Genomic DNA, 16,499 nt, shown 5'->3' on the forward strand with positions numbered 1-16,499 from the left:
AACGGGCAATGCGGGGGAAGAGAAGAACCCGCACACAATCTCTCTTGGTGTTGCTGGAAAAGTGGGCCGGTGGGGGGGAAAAGAGGCCGAGCGGGGCGGAAGGGTAGGTGGAGGGGGGGAATAAAATTGGGGGAGGACGAAAACAATGAATGGATCCCTCCGGCAAGCGAGGTCAGGATGGGATTGGAAACGAAATCTGCTTTTTTTGGGAGGCAGGGGTTGTAAACAAGAATTCCCTCCCTCCCCAATCTTCTGCCATTAATACAGGCAAAGGGTAATGCAAGCAGTTGCAAAGCGGGGGGACCAGCGGAGTAAATCGGAAGATTAAAACAGAAGATTAAAAGATTAAATCTATTACCCTAAAGCCCTGTGTGTGTGTGTGTGTGTGTGGACGTGCTCACCTATATGCATGCATGTGTATACATACATACATACATACATACATAGTCCTCGACTTACGACCACAGTTGAGCCCGCTTGTGGCAGCGTATTGTTTCAATTGCTCTGATTTCACTTGGAGTGAACAAGGAGTGAGAGAACTCTATAGGCATATTTCAGAATAATTTATTTTAGAATAACAGTGTGATTTCCCCCCCTTCCTACAGGACCCTCGCATTTTATTGATCTTGCAGTATTGAAGAAAAGCCTCCATGCAAAGGTATGTAGAGAAAGTTAATACCCACCTCTCTCCTAGAAGAACGAAGCATTTTGAGAAATATTAAAAAGGCAGAATATTATATTTCCCTAAAGGAGAAACGTGCTCTTGGAAAGCAGCCCCCACCTTTCTTAATAGCCCCAGCAGGACTGGGCTATCCTGTCTACAAGACAAAAGATCTTGAGCTGCAGGGTGATGGGATTAAGACATGACCCCTCAGGACATAATAGGATTAGCCCTCTACCATCTATCAGCAGAGCTCACCACATCAAGCACCTAGCTCTTAGTGTTAGGATGTGTTCTTTTCCTAACCTTCAGTAGCATTTAAAATCTCCCTCCCAAGTACAGGTAGTCCTCAATGTACGACCACAATTGAGCCCAAAATTTAGGTGGCTAAGTGAGAAATTTGTTAAGTGAGTTTTGCCCCATTTTTACCATATATCTTGCCACGTAAATGAATCACTGCAGTTGTTAAATTAGCAACATGGTTGTTGTGGAAATCTGGCTTCCCCATTGACTTTGCTTGTCAGAAGGTCGCAAAAGGGGATCATATGACCCCAAAGCACTGCAAACCGTCATAAATGTGAGTCAGTTGTCAACCATTTTGAATGTACATCCCATGAACACGGGGATGTGGCAACACTCATAACTCTGAAAAATCGACAATATCCTGATTAGAGACTTTTTGCTTGATTCCCAGTAATCTCAATTTGTTCATCTCAAAGGTGCTTTTTTCAAGAGGCAACCGGACTTTCTGGTTTTTCTTTGAAGATGTTTTGCCTCTCATCCAAGAAGAAGCTTCAAAACATCTTCAAAGAAAAACCAGAAAGTCCAGTTGCCTCTTGCAAAAGCACCTTTGGTGCAATCATGACCTGGATGACTGAGAGTCTCTATAGACACCTCAATTTGAGATTATAAACATCCTGTGAATTTAAAAAAAAAATGGAAAAGCTGGGAAGCTAAACGGGAAGCTATCAACCCTTATACTAAAATGCCTGGAAGCTCTGCTAGTTAAAGTACAGACTTCCTTGGAAATGCATCCGCCTGTCATGCCCCTGTTGGAATCTGATTCTGAGGGGGAGGTGGAACAGCTGACAGGGAGTGGGAGTGTGGCTCCGGTGGCTGTGGAGGAAACTGGGGAAGGGCACAGTCTGGCTAGGCATTCAGAGGAAGAACCAGGCCCACCCCCTCTTCATCCGAGGGCATGCAGGGAGGAACAGAGAAGGGAGCAACATGGGTTACAGAGGAGAAAAGGGCCCTGATTCCCTTCATTAACTGCAGCTGGGAAAACAGGATTTAAAAAGTGGGTTTGCGTACAGCTCCTTGCTGGAAGCAAAGCGTGCATTATTTTGATTTGTCAAGTCCTATCTGGCTTCTGGCATCTTCCCAACTGTGTGTGTTTCATTATCTTTTGAAGTCTGCAATTCCTTATCCTGCCCTGTCACGTTAATTGCTGCAGCATAGTTTGTGTTGGTATGTATTTATAATTTATATGTGCTTTGAGTTCGGACTGAATTTCTTCCCTTTAAAAACTGTTCTTGGGAGAGTTTTTTCTCCAGCCGATGATAACTGGACATTGGGGGACAAGTTGGAGGAATTAAAGGGACTTTACCTACTTTTGTGACTTTGTTGCTTTTGTGCCACGCCCCGGGTCATCACACCACCTGCCTAGAAAAAAATTCTGAGATAGGCTGAGACAGAGGGGTGTCCTGGTCCAATATTGGGGAGATAACTGGTTTCCCCTCTTTTTAGAGGCTGGTGATCTTAGCAGCGGAAGAAATTTGTTGTCCTTCAAAATAAAGCCAGAGGGTCTCTTAACGGAAGGAAATCATGTTGGAGAGCAATGAAACTGTCACTTCTGTGGGTAAGGATGCTTCTTGCACGACTTTTGGACGTTGAGGTGAAGAACTCCTGTTTGTCCTTGCGCAGTATGAAAAGCAGCGTTTCTCAGATTGAATTTGTGTTTTACTGACAAAGAAATAAAGGGAGACTAGTATAGATCTAATGAGACACGGTGGCTCAGTGGCTAAGACGCTGAGCTTATCGATCAGAAAAGGTCAGCAGGTCGGCAGTTCGAATCCCTAGCGATGCGTAATGGAGTGAGCTCCCGTTCTTTATCCCAGCTTCTGCCAACCTAGCAGTTCGAAAGCACATTAAAAAATGCAAGTAGAAAAATCGGGACCACTTTGGTGGGAAGGTAACAGCTTTCCGTGCGCCTTCAGCTTTTAGTCATGCCGGCCACATGACCACGGAGACATCTTCGGACAGCGCTGGCTCTTTGGCTTTGTAACGGAGATGAGCACCGCCTCCTAGAGCCGGAAACGACTAGCACGTATGTGCGAGGGGAAACTTTACTTTTTTAGTATAAAACTATTTGAAGCTATTTACCCTTTGAATCCAGGCTACTTGCATATTACGTAGATGTATTAACCTCTAAGCCATGGGCTCTCCTCACTTTGTCAGCTATACCAGAGGAAAGATTAAGTGTTTTTCATCAGGGCAACCTGGTCTACCGAATTATGGGATGGAGCCTACTGCTTCCGCTTTCACCTTTCAGCCCCAATCCAGGAGCCTTCGCAGGCAGTCGCTTTCGCGACAAACTACTTTTGTGTAGACTTTATGTTTTACCGACAAAGTGAGGAGAGCCCCTCACTGTGTGAAAAACGGTCAAAAGTCCCTTTTTTTTTCAGTGCCGTTGTAATGAACTGTGGTAAGTTGAGGACTACTGGTATGGTTATATGAGAGATAGACTGCAAATATGTTGGAAGTAATTTAGCAGATAACCTAGTTTTTTCTTGAGAGAGAACCTGGGAGGGAATGTTAAAGATAAACTTTTAAGACTTTATCCCTCCCTCCCTCCCTCCCTTCTTTCCTTTCCCTTTTTCATTTCCTGTTCCCTTCCCCTTCCCTGCCTTCCCCTCTCTTCCCTTCCCCTTCCCTTTCCCTCTCTTGCTTTTTCCTTTCCTTCCCCTTCCCTTTTCCCAGGTGATTGGCAGGACGCTGAAAGTTACGAAGAATCGTCTGTGGAGTCTTCAGAAACAACCAGCCCTGAAGCAGGAAAGGAGGCCTTCCCAAGTCCAAAAGACCCTCCCAGACCATCAGAGAGTGAGAAGAAACTTTCCACCTTTCACGATGCCGACATCCACGACCTCCTAGTCCCGCAGGAGGGCCACCAAGGGAAGTGGAGGATCCAGTGCCCCGTGTGTGGGAAGATATGCAAATATAAATCCGACTTCAACCGTCACCGGGTGACCCACACGGGGGAGAAGCCGTATCGGTGTACTGAGTGCGGAAAGAGCTTCAGCGACAGCGGGACTCTGACTGCGCATCAAAGAACCCACACGGGGGAGAAACCGTACAAATGTACTGAGTGCGGGATACGCTTCAATCGGAGCGGCAGCCTCAAGAGGCACAAGAGAACCCACACAGGGGAGAAACCCTATCAGTGCCTGGAATGCGGCAAGTATTTCAGCCTGAAGTCCATCCTGACCACGCATCAGAGAACCCACACGGGGGAGAAACCCTTCAGGTGTATGAACTGCGGGAGGAGCTACAGTCGTAAGGGCAGCCTTGATAGGCACCAGCGGGATCACCCAGGGGAGCAGGCCTACATCTGCGCGGAGTGCGGGAAAAGCTTCGTGGTCAGCGATAACCTTCCTGCCTACCGAAATCGCTATACGGGGGACCAACCCTATAAATGCATCGATTGCGAAAGCCGAGTGATCAACTTGGTCTAGTTTTGAAGGGGAAGCAGTCCTAGCTCTGGACCTAAACCAAAATCAGGACACCACTCACTCTGGGTTCCCAATGGTGTATTAAGCCAAACAGCTGATTCTGACTGACTGGAAGCCGGCTGACAATCAGCTGCTCATTGGCCAGCTTATAGGCAACCACAACTAGCTGATCGTCAGCCAGCTTGCAGGCAACCACGATCAGCTGCTCATTGGCCAGTTTACAGGCAACCACGATCACCTGCTCATCAGCTGGCTTGCAGGCAACCATAATCAGCTGATTGTCAGCCAGCTTGCAGGCAATCATCAGCTGATTGTCAGCCGGCTTGCAGGCAACCACGATCAACTGCTCACCTGCCGGTTTGCAGGCAACCACGATCAGTTGCTCATCGGCCGGCCTTCAGGCAACCGCGATCAGCTGATCATCAGCCAGGTTCAGTCAACCATGATCAGCTGATCATCGGCTGGCTTGCAGGCAACCTGATCAGCTGATCAGCTGGTTTGCAGTCAGTCGGAATCAGTTGTTCATCGGTTCTGCATTGCATGTCGCTTGCAGCCTCCAATGCTCGCAAGCCTGATGGCCTTTGGGAAGTTCTTCCCACCACCCAACTCCTGTGCTAGGGGTCCCTCCCGCAGGTATGGCAAACCCCGTTTCAGGGTTTGACATCTGCTCTGAAAAGGGGGAAACCCTCCAAAGGAGTAGACACCTTGTAACCTTGTATGGATGGGAAACCAAAACAACCCCCCTTCCCCTCAGAAGGGCACAATTTGAAATCTTTGGATTTTGAAAAGGGTTTGGGTGGTCTTTGCATCAAAGGGCTCTTACAGGTAGTCCTCGACTTACAACAGTTCATTTAGTGACCACTTAAAGTTACGATGGCACCGAAAAAAGTGACTTAGGACCATTTTTCACACGACCATTATGGCATCCCTGCAATCACGTGATCTAGATTTGACCGCTTGGCCACTGACTCATATTTGTGACAGTGGCAGCGTCCCGGGGCTCGCACGATCCCATTTCGAGACCTTCTGACAAGCAAAGACCGTGGGGAAACCAGGTTGTCTTAACGTCTGTGTTACAAACTTAACAACTGAAAGGATTCACTTAGCGAGTGTGGCAAGAAAGGTCATAAAATGGGGCAGAATTAATTTAACAAGGTTATTATCAGGTTTCCAAGTGCTGAAATCCATTTTAAAAGAAAAGAACAAAGTCCATCTTCCAAAACATTTTATTTTATTTAGGAAAGCATCAAATTGGCAAAGTCCATGGTAATTCCGGATCTGACACAACCCAGAATTACCCCACAATATTAAAAGTTAGAAACTACCCAAAAGTCACATTCTCCAATAGAAATAACTCAACATTGCTTGATGTCCTAAATCTCCACCTCAAGGGGCCTAAGCACGGACAGCTCATTTTCCCACGGGAAAAGAATCACCTAGCCAAAACAACTCTCTCATTCTCCACTCCTCCCCACTTAGGAATGTGGCAAGCCCAAAACCCTTCCCCCCCATGACTGCCACAGAGAAAGTAAGAAAAAGAATACAGTATATACTAAGCCTAACTAAAATGACTACACATACGTCAATTTCAGGCTTGACAGTTATCCTAACAAAGTTAAGTGTTTTACTTGGCAACATAAATTTGAGGCCCCGCTGTGGTCGTAAGTCGAGGACTACCTGTATGGAGGAGGCCCCCAAGAAGGAGGGCTGTGAAGTTGAAAGCAGTTACCAGACATGGGAGATTCTGCAAAGAAGGAGGAGAAATACATCTTCCAGCGACAGAACTGCAATAATTAGTACTTTTTCTACACCTCCCCTTCTGTGTGTGTGTGTGAGAGAGAGAGAGAGAGAGAAAGAGAGAGAGAGAGTTTTATATACTGTGTTTCCCCGAAGATAAGACTCTGTCTTACATATTTTTTTGCCACCAAAAAAGGCACCAGGTCTTATTTTGGGGGGCTGTCATGCACTGACTAACCTCACTTGCGCACGTCGCCCCGGCCTCCTTTTCACTGTCAGAGGCCTTCAAGAACTTCTTCTGCCACCGGCAAGGCTTCCCTGAAGGCCTCTGCAGCCGATAACAGAGCTCCAGATCGATCCGGAGCTTTGTCATCAGCTGCAGAGGCCTTCAGGAAAGCCTTGCCACCTTTTCTGGCTGCAGAAGAAATGAGCCGGCAAGGCAGGTATGCGGGGTGTGCGACGCCTGGGTACAACTGTCCAAAGGTAAGTAGTAGGGCAGCTCCACCCCCACAATCTCCAACCTAGCTTATTTTTTCCTGTCCACTCTGGAGTGGGCGGGATCTTAATTAGGGTTTATTTTGGAGGTAGGGCTTATATTGGGTGCATATGTAAAAATCAAGCTAGGACTTACTTTCAGGGTAGATTGTATGTATATATGTGTGTGCAGAGGTGGGATTCTACCGGTTCGCATCCATTCGCTAGAACTGGTTGTTAACATTCTAAGCAGTTCGGAGAACCGGTTGTTAGAAGAAATTACTCGACTAATCCTGTAAGGAAGGCAGGAAGGAAACATTCTGGTGTTGCTTACAGAAACTGCCTCTCTGTTAACCCTTATTACATTGTTGGCAGGACTAGACTTCCTGTCTCAGGAACGTGTCTGGAGTTTTTTCCACCTTCTTTGCTGGTACTTTGTGTGGGGTGACCATTCAGAGTTACAATGGCCCTGAAAAAAGTGACTTATGACCGTTTTTCACACTTACGACTGTTGCACCATCCCCACAGTTACAAGAGGCCAGGTGAGGAGATGCGTGCCTCGATGTGAGTGATGTCGAGTTGGCCACACCCAGCTAGTCACATGACCACCAAGCCACACCCACCAACTAAGCCACGCCCACAGAACCGGTTGTTAAAAAATTTGAATACCACCCCTGTGTGTACACACACACACACACACACACACACACACAGAGAAGGGGAGGTGTAGAAAAAGTACTAATGATTGCAGTAGTTTTAAAGAACAATTCTCTCAACCAGATTTCTGGATTATATATACCTCTACCTGGCTTGTGCGTTCAGAACCCTCCCATCTGGACCCTGAAGAGGGTCCAGCTTTCAACCAATCCTTGATAAGATTTTTTTTTTGGGGGGGGAGAGCATTGATTGGCAGAAGGGGCATGGGTGGGGTCAGCTTGAGCCAGCCCCATCACTCAGATCCTCTCGAGACACCATCTTGTTTTGCTGTGTTGCAAAGGCAATGGGAGGGGGACAGTGAGAACCGGAGTTTCACTCTGAAAGGCAGCCGGAACTGATCCACCGAAAAGCTAAAAGAAAACCTGCAAAGCAGTCTTGGTTAAACCCTGCAGCTCTCCCTGGGAAAAAAGAAATTTAAAAACGGTTTGAGCTTCAACTGCTGGGGATGAAAGGGTTGCGAGCCCTGCGCATGCATCAAAGCAGTTTCCTTTGGTCTTCAAATAACTGCGAAATGTAAAATAAAGTTAAAAGCAACGACCGAAAGCCGACCCAAGTTATTTTAAAAGTGGAACGACTGCTGCCAAAGAGAGCGGCAGGAGGAGGAAGACTGTACGGGGAATCTTCAACTTATGACCAGTTTTCACATTTGCAACCATCGCATTCCCCCCATGGTCACGTGATCAAAATGCGGGCAACTGGCATGTACTTACGACAGTTGCACTCTCCCCCGGGACATGTAATTACCATTTTTTTAAAAAACTCCCAGCCGGCTTCTGATATGCAAAGTCAAATGGGGAAAGCCAACTTGGCTTAACGGACTCGCGATTCCCGTAACGACTGCAGCCATTTGCTTAACTGGCAAAAAAAAAAAAAAGGTCATGAAATGGAGCGAAACACTATTAACGACTGCCTTGATTAGCGTCAGAAATTTTGGGCTTGGTTGCGGTCGTAAGTCAAGGAGTACCTGCTGTCTTGGCCTCAGATAGCAGGATGTGTGTTTGGGGTTTTGGGGGGGGGCATTAGTGAAGTCTCCCCTCCCGCTACTTTGGGAAAGAAGGCAATTCGGTGGAGGTCTTTGGCCAAGAACGAAGCCGATGTGCAGAGATGATGGAACAAAGCAATAAAAAATGCAGATTTGGAGAACTGGGGTAGAGAAATGGGGGCTCATTTTTAGGAAGCAGTATTTGCGGCGGGGGAAAGGATAACTCTTTGCTAAAGTCATAAACCGGGCATTCATCTAGGGAAGGTGGGTGGAATATTGTGGGAGCAGAAACATCACTGTCTGGTGTTTTTTTTTTATTAAAAAAATCTTTATTAGTCATATTTTACCACTGTCTGATTTCAAATGGTTGATCCTGTTAGCATCAGCTGGCTTTTAGAGAATAAGAATTGAATAGAATGACATAGGAATAGAAATAGAAGAGAATGAAATAGGGAATAGAATAGAATGAAATAGAAATAGAAATAGAAGAGAAATGGAAGAGAATGAAATAGGAGTAGAATGAAATAGGAATAGAAGAGAATGAAATAGAAAAGAATAGAATGAAATAGGAATAGAATAGAATGAAATAGAATGGATTAGGAATGGAATAGAATGAAATAGGAATAGAATGGAATAGGAATGGAATAGAATGAAATAGAAAAGAATAGAATGAAAGGAATAGAATAGAATGAGATAGGAATAGAAATAGAAATAGAATGAAATAGGAGTAGAAATAGAAGAGAATGAAATAGGAGTAGAATGAAATAGGAATAGAATAGAATGAAATAGAAAAGAATATAATGAAATAGGAATAGAATAGAATAGAATGGATTAGGAATGGAATAGAATGAAATAGGAATGGAATACAATGAAATAGAAAAGAATAGAATGAAAGGAATAGAATGAGATAGGAATAGAAATAGAATGAAATAGGAATAGAACAATAGAATGAAATTGGAATGGAATAGATTGAATTAGAAATAGAATGAAATAGGAATAGAAGAATAGAATAGAATGAAGTAGGAATGGAATGAAATAGAAATAGAATGAAATAGGAATAGAACAGAACAGACCTTTGAGGTCTTCTAGTAGTCCAACCTTCTGCTCAGGAAACCCTATACCATTTCAGGCAGTTGCTGACTTGGAGAACCAAGGAGTGTGAGCTGGCTGGTGTGGAGATTTCATAGAGCCGGCTCTCAAGACTGACTCAAATTTTCATCGATATCCTCCTTCATTCGTCACTTGACAAAGAATAGGGCGCTGGTGGATTGGAATGCAAGAGCGGGGCGGGGGGGGGGGGGAATGGCCTCCGAGCATGTCAGTTCCCATGAGACATTGCTCCCCAATTCAAGGACAACACCCAGAGCAGATGTCACACCGCGTTCTCATAACAAAATGAACAGAAGTGATCGGTGGACGTAATGTACTGTGGGCAGCCTGTGTGGAAAGGGGGAATGAACTATGCATCCTTTTGAGCGGGAAGCTGTGAGAAACACACTCGCCAGTCAGAAATGTGACCACGTCATGAAGTGAAGCAGCAAGGGGTTTATTGTAAAATACTGTAGGAAGTTAGCATCCACCCCTCTCCTAGGAAAATGAAATAGTTTGGGATATATAATATTTCCCCTAAAAAGAGAAGTAGAAACTCACCTCAGAAGCAAAAGCTCACCCCCACTTTTGTTAATGGGCGGGCCATTAAGGCCTGGGCCAGAATATTCTACATAACAAAGCCCTCTGCCCATCTCACCACCTGGCCTGGGAAGATTACATCAGCCAGCACTCAGGTGAAGCCATGTGGTCCAGACAAAGCCTACAAAGTTAGCTAAGACCCCCCCCCCCTGCCCCTCGGAGTCTGACAGCCAATGGGATACATTTCTTGCACAGGAACAGTAAACACTAAGGTGAGGCCCAACAGAGGGTATATAACTAAGGGTCTCTCAGCATCTTGGCCCTTTTCCTTCACCCAACATCTTGAAGCATGTGATCATCCTTTTCACTTTGGAGCTCCAAGCCATGTGGTCCTGTCCACCATTAAACCATCTTTCCAAACAGCCTCCATATTTCCGGTGTCGTTTTCCCCACTTGGAACTGACCCCAGAAGGATATTTCTTCCAACACAGACAACCTCAGCTGTGACCCCTGCATAGCCCTAGGGGAGTCTGACAGCAACCAATAGAATACATGCCCTTGCCACAGGAATAGGAAGCTCAAGGGCAAGGCCCAAGAGCGGGTATAAATAACTCTCAATCTCCACTCCGTGTGTTCAGCTGCCCAGGACCTGAAACCCATGTGCTCCTGTCCACCATTAAACCATCTTTCCAAACAGCCTCCATATTTCCAGCGTCTTTTTCCCCACTTGGAACTGAACCCAGAAGGATATTTCTACCAACAATTCCTTCTTCCAAGAGTGGGTGGTTAGCAAAAGAGGCACGCCCAAGAATAGATTTCAGCAGCTTTTTATTCCCTCAACCCAAAGCACAGGTCCCTCCCTTGCAGCCCCCCTTTGGGAAAGACTACAAGGTCACAATCTTCTCATAACACCTATTTCCCCTCTCCATGAACTTCCCCATTTTTATCTGCCTCCCCACCTTCTGCCCTGTTCCTCCTTTCCCCTTTTTAAATTGATTTCTTAACCTATACTTCCTGTTTCGTTATAATCTTAGCAGCATAAACATAATAAATTGAGGCAAGTGGTTAATTTCTCTACTAGGAGCCAGACTGTGTGGTTAAAACTGTCGGCTAGTCTGTGCACAAGCTGACTTGCTTATCAAAACCGCAGACCTTTCCTGTTTCCCCACTCCACTATAGAGCACTGCACACCAGAACAACTAGACACAAGAATATTTTTTTCCCAAAAGCCATCACTCTGCTAAACAAATAATTCCCCCAACACTGTCCAAATATTTACAAAGTGTACACTACTATTGCTGTTAATCTTCTCATCACTCCTTATCACCCATCCCCTCCCACTTGTGATTGTAGGACTGTAACTTTGTCGCTTGTATCCTTATGATTTATATCGACTGTTTCCTAGTATGATTTGATTGTTGATTGTACCCTATGACTATCATTAAGTGTTGCAGTTATGATTCTTGATTCTTAACGAATGTACCTTTTCTTTATGTATAGTGAGAGTATTTACACCAAGACAAATTCCTTGTGTGTCCAATCACACTTGGCCAATAAAGAATTCTATTCTATTCTATTCTATTCTATTCTATTCTATTCTATTCTATTCTACTCTACTCTACTCTACTCTACTCTACTCTACTCTAATTCTATTCTATTCTATTCTATTCTATTCTATTCTATTCTATTCTATTCTATTCTATTCATTTGCAGCATCCCTGTGGTCACATGATCAAAATTCAGATGCTTGGCAACTGGCATGTATTTATGATAGTTGCAGTCTCCTGGGGTCACGTGGTCCCCTTTTCTGACCTTCTGACAAAGCAAAGTCAATGAGGAGGCCAGATTCGCTTAACCAACCATGCTACTAACTTAACAACTGCAGAGTGGCTTCCAAGGGAAAGGGGAAGAGAGGAAAAGAATAGGAAAAAGCAATTACAGCGGAAAAGAAGAGTAATCAAAGGAGAACGGGGGAAGACGTAGTTCCAGAAATACAGTCCAGAAAACTGGCAAATACCACCTCTGATTTGGGATTTTACAGTATCCTTCCCCTGCCACGCCTACGAAGCCACACCCACAGAACTGTTAGGTCCTGGACTGCCTTTTCTCCTCTCCTGCAGTCCAGTCTATCCAGCAGTGATTCCGCAGATCTTCCTCCTCAATCTTGTTAGTTCCTGCTAATATCATCAGTGGTCCATCCCTCCTTCCTTTGTTATGTAGAATAGACTGGCCCAGGCCTTAATGGCCCATTAACAAAGGCTGGAGGGCTGAGTTTCTGCCTCTCTTTGAGTTTCTACTTCTCTTTTAGGGAAAATAGTCTGCCTTTTTAATATATCCTAAAATATTTCATTTTTTCTAGGAGAGGGGTGGGTTTTAACTTCCAACAGGGCTTTGCCGTCATAGTTGAGGTTGTCTTGAATCCCAGGCTTGGTTGAATCTTGCTGGGTGATGTAATGAAGGGGCTTTGGGCAATTCCTATTATGGCTTAATGGCTTTTGTCCTGGTTTGGGTCTGAATGAGGGCTAATCCTATCACCCTGGAGCTGAAGGCCTTTAGTCTAGTAGATAAGATGGCTCAGCCTTTCTGGGGCTATTAACAAAGATAGGGGCTGCAGGTTTCTCCCTTTCTCATCCAGGGAGGTATAATATTCTGCCTTTTCAATATTTCCCAGAATATTTCATTCTTCCAGGAGAGGGGTGTGTGTGATAGCTTCCTACACCATCTTTCCAAGCAGCCCTCATGTTTCCAGTGTCTTTCTCCCACTTGGAACTGTTGGAAGAAAATATCCTTCTGGGTTCAGTTCCAAGTGGGGAGGAAAGACACTGGAAACATGGTGACTGCTTGGAAAGATGGTTTAATGGTGGACAGGATCACATGCTTTGGACCTCCTGGGTGAAAAAGGGAAGAGATACCGAGAGTGCCTGGGTTTTATCCCCTTTGTTGGGCTTTGAATTTGAGCTTGTGTTCTGATTGGTTGTCAGATTCCCATGGGAACATGCAGGAGCAACTCTATAGGCTGTCCTGATTCCCAGGCTTGGTTGAGCCTTGCTGGATGATGATGTAATGAAAGGGCTTTGGGCAATTCCTATTATGGCTCTACCTGGGGAGGTAGATCTTTGTTATGTAGAATAGACTGTCCCAGGCCTTTTTAGCAAAGATGGGGAGGGGGGGCTGAATTTCTGCCTCTCTTGAATTTCTACTTCTCTTTTAGGGGAAATATTCTGCTTTTTAAATATATCCTAAAATATTTTTTTCTAGGAGAGGGGTGGGTTTTAACTTCCAACACATTAAAATGAAATTTCATTGCATGCAGCTCTCAAAGGGTCACCAACTCCAACATACAGTACATGAACATGACAAAATAAATAAATAAAACAAATCAATAAAAATACATATATACATACAAAATTATGCACCCAGCCATATACACTGCTCAAAAAAATAAAGGGAACACTTAAACAACACAATGTAACTCCAAGTCAATCACACTTCTGTGAAATCAAACTGTCCACTTAGGTAGCAACACTGATTGACAATCAATTTCACATGCTGTTGTGCAAATGGGATAGACAACAGGTAGAAAGCAGAGGCAGTTAGCAAGACATCCCCAATAAAGGAGTGGTTCTGCAGGTGGTGACCACAGACCACTTCTCAGTTCCTATGCTTTCTGGCTGATGGTTTGGTCACTTTTGAATGCTGGCAGTGCTTTCACTCTAGTGGTAGCATGAGACGGAGTCTACAACCCACACAAGTGGCTCAAGTAGTGCAGCTCATCCAGGATGGCACATCAATGCAAGCTGTGGCAAGAAGGTGTGGAAAGGGAACTTCACGAAGACAGTAGTGTCACAAAAACAGGAAAAGCCCAAGGGGAACATCAGGTCAGCCATAAAACAAACTTACATAGGAAAAGGAATCAAATAAAAAAGATATTAAAGAATCCCTATAGACAAAAGCCTAAGTAATTAAGAAAACTAGACAAATAAGAAAAGGAAACAAAAAGATAATTTAGAAAACCCTTACAAACACAGGACATACCAAATAAGCAAAACAAACAGACAAAAGACACAAAATATAAATTACAAAAGGGACAGATAGGAGATTGCCACAGAACAAATATGAAAAACTATCTTAAAGCTAAAAGAGATTAGAGAAAACCAATAATACAATCTAGCCACCCCGCGGAGTTTGCCTTCCGCACCCCGCGGAGTTTGCCCTCCGGCGGGAATAAAGACAAACTCAAACAGGATTTGAAACATTAAGCACAAATACAAACATTCACACAAAATCAACTTACAAAGGGAGAAAAGGGTATAAAAAACCAGGGACTTACCATAAGAAGCTAGCTAGCCCAGGAATGCAGACTTCTCGCTGTCTCCCGCCTTCCTGAAAAATAAAAAGATCCAGCTTTCAAGCAGTTGTCCGTATCCTTGCGCCGGAGCTCTCCCAGCGGGAAAATCGAATCCTCAAAAGAAAGGCATTTTGACACCTTTCAACAAAGGTTTGCTGTGTCTGTCAGTGTAGTGTCCAGAGCATGGAGGCGCTACCAGGAGACAGGCCAGTACATCAGGAGACGTGGAGGAGGCCGTAGGAGGGCAACAACCCAGCATCAGGACCGCTACCTCCGCCTTTGTGCAAGGAGGGACTGGAGGAGCACTGCTAGAGCCCTGCAAAACGACCTCCAGTGGGCCACAAATGTGCATGTGGCTGCTCAAACGGTCAGAAACAGACTCCATGAGGGTGGTATGAGGGCCCGACGTCCACAGGTGGGGGTTGTGCTTACAGCCCAACACCGTGCAGGACGTTTGGCATTTGCCAGAGAACACCAAGATTGGCAAATTTGCCACTGGCGCCCTGTGCTCTTCACAGATGAAAGCAGGTTCACACTGAGCACATGTGACAGATGTGACAGGGTCTGGAGATACCGTGGAGAATGTTCTGCTGTCTGCAACATCCTCCAGCATGACCGGTTTGGCAGTGGGTCAGTAATGGTGTAGGGTGGCACTTCTTTAGGGGGCCGCACAGCCCTCCATGTGCTCGCCAGAGGTAGCCTGACTGCCATTAGGTACCGAGATGAGCTCCTCAGACCCCTTGTGAGACCATATGCTGGTGTGGTTGGCCCTGGGTTCCTACTAATGCATGACAATGCTAGACCTCATGTGGCTGGAGTGTGTCAGCAGTTCCTGCGAGACGAAGGCATTGATGCTATGGACTAGCCCGCCCGTTCCCCAGACCTGAATCCAACTGAGCACATCTGGGACACCATGTCTCACTCCATCCACCAACGCCACGTTGCACCACAGACTGTCCAGGAGTTGGGGGATGCTTTAGTCCAGGTGTGGGAGGAGATACTTCAGGAGACCATCCGCCACCTCATCAGGAGCATGCCCAGGCATTGTAGGGAGGCCATACAGGCACGTGGAGGCCACACACACTACTGAGCCTCATTTTGACTTGTTTTAAGGACATTACATCAAAGTTGGATCAGCCTGCAGTGTTTTTTTCCACTTTAATTTTGAGTGTAACTCCAAATCCAGACCTCCATGGGTTGCTAAATTTGATTTCCATTGATAATTTTTGTGTGATTTTGTTGTCAGCACATTCAACTATGTAATGAACAAAGTATTTAATAAGAATATTTCATTCATTCAGATCTAGGATGTCTTATTTTTGTGTTCCCTTTATTTTTTGAGCAGTGTATATTAGATGACATAGAGAAACAGCACAGTCTAGTTTTTAAAAGGACATTTAAAATTTCCAGTCTCTTCCCTTTTTGGAAGAGAAAAGTTTGCTTTCTTCCAGTAAAGGAAAAAAAATGGGAACAACGATGACAACCACAAAGAGACACCACAACTTTTTGTATCCCTGGCTTCTAAGCAGCAGGTATAAAAAAAAATAAAAATAAAAAGGCTATAAGTATAAGGAGACGCCCTTAACATAGGGCGACCCCGCCCTGTTTGCTCCTGGCAGCCTCTAGCTTCTGAAATGAGCAGCGCATGCGCCGGGGGGGCTCTGTTCGGCTATGTCTCTCTCTCTCTCTCTATCCTCCCCTCTCGTTGCAACCGGGAATCTTTCTTGTAGGTAAGAGGTAGAGAGATTTTTTTTTTTTTAAAAAAAAAAACTGCCTAGAGCGTCTCGCCTCTCTGGGAAGGAAGGCTCGTTCGCCTTTCTTCCCAGCTTCTTGGAGTCGAGGCAGGCGTGGGAGTTTTTCCCAGGATCGGAGGCGCCGGACAGACTGTGAGTGGCAGCCGCTCCTTTCACGCGGGAAAGCATCGTGGAAAGCAAACCTCCCCCTCACCCAATCCATTTTCTGGGCAAACGGAGAAGAAGGAATGGTGGAGAGGAAAAAGGCTCCCTTCTGCTCTCCAGCAGAATATAAGGAATAGGGGTGGGGATGCGTGGGAAAGGTGCGTGGGGTCGCCCTGGAGGATGCCTCCCTTGCACATCCCCGGACGAGGCTCAGCGCCTTCCACGATCCTAGCAAGGGCTAGCTGCTCCCCCTGCCCTGTTTTTCTTATTAAAAAGGCAACCAACAGGGATATGATATCCCTGTTGAAGCATTTGATTAGATGCC

General features: G+C 45.4%; 1 protein-coding gene across 2 annotated transcripts; it reads left to right on the plus strand.

The window, feature by feature from the left end:
• The first annotated feature begins 7 nt into the window (after positions 1-7).
• Positions 8-8,631, plus strand: LOC148131957 (uncharacterized). Of its 2 annotated transcripts, none has more exons than XM_087953913.1 (4): positions 8-103; positions 606-658; positions 2,408-2,519; positions 3,641-8,631. In XM_087953913.1, the coding sequence occupies exons 3-4, from the start codon at positions 2,486-2,488 to the stop codon at positions 4,390-4,392; spliced, it is 786 nt and encodes a 261-aa protein (XP_087810039.1). In that variant the 5' UTR covers positions 8-103; positions 606-658; positions 2,408-2,485; the 3' UTR covers positions 4,393-8,631. The 2 variants fall into 2 exon arrangements, with proteins under 2 accessions (XP_087810039.1, XP_087810040.1); XM_087953914.1 differs by lacking the exon at positions 8-103 and adding an exon at positions 116-171.
• The last annotated feature ends 7,868 nt before the right edge of the window (positions 8,632-16,499 follow it).

The sequence above is a fragment of the Notechis scutatus genome, chromosome 2 (genome assembly GCF_049901735.1).
Source record: "Notechis scutatus isolate UNSWTSFEM ecotype Mainland chromosome 2, rNotScu1.2, whole genome shotgun sequence".
In the NCBI taxonomy this organism is placed as follows: Eukaryota; Metazoa; Chordata; class Lepidosauria; order Squamata; family Elapidae; genus Notechis; species Notechis scutatus.

Bases quoted from the DNA above. Each gene is read 5' to 3' on its own strand.
- LOC148131957 (XM_087953913.1), top strand. From the start codon at position 2,486: ATGTTGGAGAGCAATGAAACTGTCACTTCTGTGG. The intron at 2,520-3,640 runs GTAAGGATGCTT...CCCTTTTCCCAG, and splicing joins TGAAACTGTCACTTCTGTGG to GTGATTGGCAGGACGCTGAA.